The sequence below is a fragment of the Schistocerca gregaria genome, chromosome 8, assembly GCF_023897955.1.
Source record: "Schistocerca gregaria isolate iqSchGreg1 chromosome 8, iqSchGreg1.2, whole genome shotgun sequence".
NCBI classification, from domain to species: Eukaryota; Metazoa; Arthropoda; class Insecta; order Orthoptera; family Acrididae; genus Schistocerca; species Schistocerca gregaria.
This window is the reverse complement of record NC_064927.1, coordinates 221,434,023-221,440,022: the sequence shown is the minus strand read 5'-3', so window position 1 is coordinate 221,440,022 and position 6,000 is coordinate 221,434,023. Positions and strand designations below refer to the sequence as shown.

Sequence of the window (6,000 nt, the reverse complement as noted above, 5' to 3'; positions counted from 1 at the left end):
CCTTGCTGCAGTGGAGCACTTCCTTTCACGCCGATCACCTGCCACCCTACCTAAAACCTCTTTCCTCGTCACCTTAGCCAGCTTCATCCTGACCCACAACTTCTTCACTTTTGAAGGCCAGACATACCAACAATTAAAGGGAACAGCCATGGGTACCAGGATGGCCCCCTCGTATGCCAATCTATTTATGGGTCGCTTAGAGGAAGCCTTCTTGGTTACCCAAGCCTGCCAACCCAAAGTTTGGTACAGATTTATTGATGACATCTTCATGATCTGGACTCACAGTGAAGAACAACTCCAGAATTTCCTCTCCAACCTCAACTCCTTTGGTTCCATCAGATTCACCTGGTCCTACTCCAAATCCCATGCCACTTTCCTAGACGTTGACCTCCATCTGTCGAATGGTCAGCTTCACACATCCGTCCACATCAAACCCATCAACAAGCAACAGTACCTCCATTATGACAGCTGCCACCCATTCCATATCAAACGGTCCCTTCCCTACAGCCTAGGCCTTCGTGGCAAACGAATCTGCTCCAGTCCTGAATCCCTCGACCATTACACCAACAACCTGAAAACAGCTTTCGCATCCCGCAACTACCCTCCCAACCTGGTACAGAAGCAGATAACCAGAGCCACTTCCTCATCCCCTCAAACCCAGAACCTCTCCCAGAAGAACCCCAAAAGTGGCCCACTTGTGACAGAATACTTCCCGGGACTGGATCAGACCTTGAATGTGGCTCTCCAGCAGGGATACGACTTCCTAAAATCCTGCCCCGAAATGAGATCCATCCTTCATGAAATCCTCCCCACTCCACCAAGAGTGTCTTTCCGCCGTCCACCTAACCTTCGTAACCTCTTGGTTCATCCCCATGAAATCCCCAAACCACCTTCCCTACCCTCTGGCTCCTACCCTTGCAACCGCCCCCGGTGTAAAACGTGTCCTATGCACCCTCCCACCACCACCTACTCCAGTCCTGTAACTCGGAAGGTGTACACGATCAAAGGGAGAGCCACGTGTGAAAGCACCCACGTGATTTACCAACTGACCTGCCTGCACTGTGACGCTTTCTATGTGGGAATGACCAGCAACAAACTGTCCATTCGCATGAATGGACACAGGCAGACAGTGTTTGTTGGTAATGAGGATCACCCTGTGGCTAAACATGCCTTGATGCACAGCCAGCACATCTTGGCACAGTGTTACACCGTCCGAGTTATCTGGATACTTCCCACCAACACCAACCTATCCGAACTCCGGAGATGGGAACTCGCCCTTCAGTATATCCTCTCTTCTCAATATCCGCCAGGCCTCAACCTCCACTAAGTTCAAGTTGACGCCGCTCATACCTCACCTGTCTTTCAACAACTTCTTTGCCTCTGTACTTCCGCCTCGACTGACATCTCTGCCCTTACTCTTTGCCTTTAAATATGTCTGCTTGTGTCTGTGTATGTGCGGATGGATGTGTGTGTGTGTGTGTGTGTGTGTGTGTGTGTGTGTGTGTGTGTGTGTGTGTGTGTGTGTGTGCGCGCGCGCGCGCGCGCGAGTGTACACCTGTCCTTTTTTTCCCCTAAGGGAAGTCTTTCCACTCCCGGGATTGGAATAACTCCTTACCCTCTCCCTTAACACCCACATCCTTTCGTCTTTCCCTCTACTTCCTGAAGAAGCAACCATCGGTTGCGAAAGCTAGTAATTCTGTGTGTGTGTTTGTGTGTTTTGTTCATGTGCCTGTCTGCCGGCGCTTTCCCGCTTGGTAAGTCTTGTAATCTTTGTTTTTGATATATATGTGCTATGTATATTTAGATATAAATAAATCATTCATATACACTGTTAAAAGTATCCAAATGCACCCTTCATAAGTAACCATGTCATGAATTACCACGCAAGTGATGGAGGATTAATTGGAAAGGTGTGGGGGAGGCAGTAGTTGCTGGAAACCTAGTGCAATTTTGCACTGTTATACGCTTTTGACTGGTGTGCATTAATGCTACTGGTGAATGGCTGCATATAATAATTTATATTTAGCTTAAGTGTGGAACTGCTATACTGAAGACAGTGGCCACAAGGTATTTGAGTTTCTTGTTCACATTAAATGTAAATGTTCAGTATAATGGGCATGAATACATTTCTAGTAGTACAAAGTGATGTTTTGTCAGAGAGCATGGACCAATTTTAAGAATTTGCATGTAGAGTAAAGTGATTCCTCTTCAAGTCGACTGATTCTTCAGAATAAATGAAAATGTAGAAGGCTCTGAAAAGAGTTTGGGATGGGTAGGGGGAGAGTATTTAGGATGTGCAGGCTAAGGGAAAATGGACTTGGATAAGAAGTAATACAGGTATAATAAATTTTTTTGTCTTCTGAGAAAGAATAAAGTTGCAGGAATAATAAAAGATGTATAAAAAACAGCATCTAAATATATGCTAATTATACAGATTACTATAATTAAAGTTCAACCAACTGTAGTGTCATGCATGTGGAAGCTTCTTGCTATTTGTTCTTCCAACCACTTTAATTTCATTGTTATGAGTGATTGATTTGTGACTTACCAATTTTTGGAATCTGGATGCTCAGTTGTAGGAATTTTGTGTTGCTCTTGACATTGATACATCATTTATATAAAATAATAGATTCCAGTTATTTAATTTATTATTTCCCAACAGCTCTCATATTTTACAGTATATACCCCCTATATTGTTGGTGGAAGCTTTTCCATAGGCCGCACACGTCTCATTTTGTCGTGCAGTATGAGTCTGTTAATATCTTCTGGTCCACCTTGGAGACCACCTTTAGTAATTGCATCCCATGCCTTGCGCAGGAGCACCTTACCAGGACGGGGTATATACTTTGGGAATTCAATATCAAAATGGATCTGCAGATTTCCACGTTTGTCGGGATCTTCCATTAAAGGCATCCCCTCACTGTCCACAATTTTGATGTAACCTGGTCTGTTAGAAATGAAAAGCATATCAGTTTGAGATCATAGTACTGTGTCATGAGGATGACAACATTTATGGCATAGTTATGTTTAAGTGTTCTTGCAGCCTGTCATGTGTATACTTTGATGTTGTTTTATTTTACCCAATACATCTCTTTCAGGAGTATATATTTTTTATATTCTTGAATGGAAGTGAAAACAATGAGAAGGGCACTAGGATGAAAAATTACTTCTCACCACAAGAGCAGGTTACAAACATATGAATGTTTGAATGATATTTGCATCCTAAGTTATACGAAATGAATGGTACAAAAATCATGCCAACATCTGTACTGTATAAAGTTGTGCATGGCAGAGCTTATTTCTAGTTGTACCACTTACTGGACTTCTTGCCATTCCATTGGAATATGTTGTATGAGAAGAATGGTTATATTTATGGATTCTTCATTCATTTCTTGGGTAGAACAGTTTCATATTTAAAGTCAGAAAACTAAACAAACTGTGTTTCTGTTATATTAATAGTTGTTTATTTTGAATGCTTTTTGTCTTATTGTGACATTGTCAGGAAACAACTGATTAGTGTCCACAAGAAATAATACTCTGAAGAAAACCTAACATGAGGAACAAAGATTTTTTTCAGTAGACATAGGAACTTTAGTCAAGATATTATGTGAGAAATGTCAAATCGAGCACTGATCTTTCATGTTATGCTTCAACCATGTCAAATTAAAATTAACAATATGGATAGTGTGAAACACAGACAATAATGAAAGCAAAAAATGTTAAAGTAAACAAATTGCAAAGGTATACTAGTAAAGTCATGTTCAATAATGGAGTTTTTGCTGCTATCTCACTACAGTATTGTAGAATCTCAAAGGTTGGTGAAGCTTCCGAGTTTTATCGATTTCTGCCAACTGATAACTGGTGTGGAACTCTTTAAGCTAAAGTGCTTGAAAATATTTGCTAGAATAGTAAGTCAAATGGGAACCAAATCTCACATGTAACACATCATTTTATCTCGTTTAATTTCCTGTCAGTAACACCTTAGATGAGAGCTCTGTATCTTGTTTTGAAAAGTATTCAGCAGATTTTGGTGCCAAATATAGCAAAAGTATTGAGACAACTGAGATAAGTTATCAGAATACTGGCTTTCAAATTGCAGTGGAGAGAGCTGATGCCAGTTCCCATTTGGGTATTTTGAAGGTTTTTTTTCTCCCCTTCACCAAAATATGGTGTAAGAGATCTTTATCCAAATATTGTAATAGCTTTGATGTCATTTATGATAATTCCATTGCCTTCAGCATCTTATCATCTCCATTTCAGCAAATTAAAGATGGTACAAAGCTACTTAAGATCAAATGTAGATGAAGGAGACTGTCAGATTGAGCTTTTGTGTCGACAGAATGTCACGAGTGCTAAATTTTACTTCGGTGACATAATGTATGAGTTTGCTCCACTCAAAGCAAAGAAATGAAAAGTAAAATTGTAATACAATCAGTTCTTAGAAAGAAATGTGCCATCAACACCTATTTTTCTTTTAATGGTTTCTGCACTATTCATAATTTGAGGAGCAAATAAAATCTGTCCTTTGCTATACATAATAATAAAATAAATGTACATTAACTGTCATACACAATAAGACATAGATTTTCTTTCACTTTCAATTTTTTAGGATATTTATACAATTTGTAACTTATTTTTTGGAATTCCGGTCCCAGCTGTTGGAGATGGAGGTCATGTGTATGTGAGGTGTGCTAGCTTGTGTGAATGTTCATGTTTTTTCTTTTCTGAAGAAGGCTTTGGCAAAATGCAAGATTTATAATAGTCTTTTCCTTGTGCCCCTCTGCACATGGTGAGCAGCACTCTATCCTTTTCTGAATTTATTGTTATTGCAACCTGCAGTTTCCATTGTTTTATATACTGGAATGACACACTTAATTTGTTGTGTGCAACATTTTTCATATATGTAGCTCATTTAAGTAATATTATTCAATAATGCTTTTTTTATTAAATCAATGTTACAAGTTACAACATTTCCAAAACCTGTATAGATAAAATTGTAGAATGATAATTATTTCTGAGTAGAAGAGGGGGGGGGGGGTTCTATCAGGGGTCCTGGGATTGTCTTGGTATGGCTCTGATTGGGGAAAAAAAGTTGGGAGTGTGTAGGTGCTTGAAAGAATCTTGTGAAGCTTAATTGTGGAGATGTGCTCAGCAGTAAATGATCATTCAGAACCAGCTAAATATTTATTTATCTCAATTACTTCTAATTTCTAATAGGCTAAATTTCTTTCCCTTTGTTGACTCTATGTAGTACTTCTGTGTGGACTTTAATATCTATGACATTCCTTCAGCACATGTTCATAAAGAGTGGAGTCTGACTTACGTAATCTCTAGCTGATATAGGCCTGCATGTTTGATCAATATACAGTCTGTTACAGTCAATACAAGTAATTTTGTAAACACATCTATTAATAATATGTTCTATCATTGCTGCTGAATTAGATATGAGCCGTGGAGTCTCTTACATAAAACAAACTTTTAAAGTTGCAAGATTTGAGAGCTTTCGCTAACATCATTTATATGTGTGACATATAAGAATTATGGGCAACTTTTAAACTGATTATAAACCACGCTCTGGGGAAATATGTGAAGTAAGCAGATAGATTAAGGACAGAAAGAACACATCGCAGTTTAATTACTAAATTCGGACATGCTGAGTGAATAAGATGGTTGTACTTTCAGATCAAAAGAGAATGTGGAAATGCTGACAGGCAAAAGGTAGCAGAAATCTGTGTGTCTATAAAAAAAATGTGTGTGTGTGTGTGTGTATGTGTGTGTGTGTGTGTGTGTGTGGTTTGGGAACTTATGGGCACCCAACGGCGAGGTTACCAGGGCCCTGACATCGATGAAAATAAATGAATGTGGATAAAAATGAATACTGTTGTACACGCATGCACACACAACGACCACACAATGACTATCGCACAGGCACTCTCACATGCATTAAAACCAATGTGGAGGCAAGACAGCTAATCGATGTGCAAATCGTGCAACTACTTC

General features: G+C 39.5%; 1 protein-coding gene across 1 annotated transcript in view; it reads right to left on the bottom strand.

Moving 5' to 3' along the window:
- Positions 1 to 2,668: 2,668 nt before the first annotated feature.
- The window catches only part of LOC126285117 (dnaJ homolog subfamily B member 13-like), a 77,659-nt gene continuing 74,327 nt past the window's right edge, over positions 2,669 to 6,000 (bottom strand). The window contains exon 7 of the mRNA XM_049984440.1: positions 2,669 to 2,947. Within this exon, the coding sequence (XP_049840397.1) occupies positions 2,689 to 2,947 (259 nt within the window). The 3' untranslated portion in view covers positions 2,669 to 2,688. The remainder of the gene's footprint in view (positions 2,948 to 6,000) is intronic.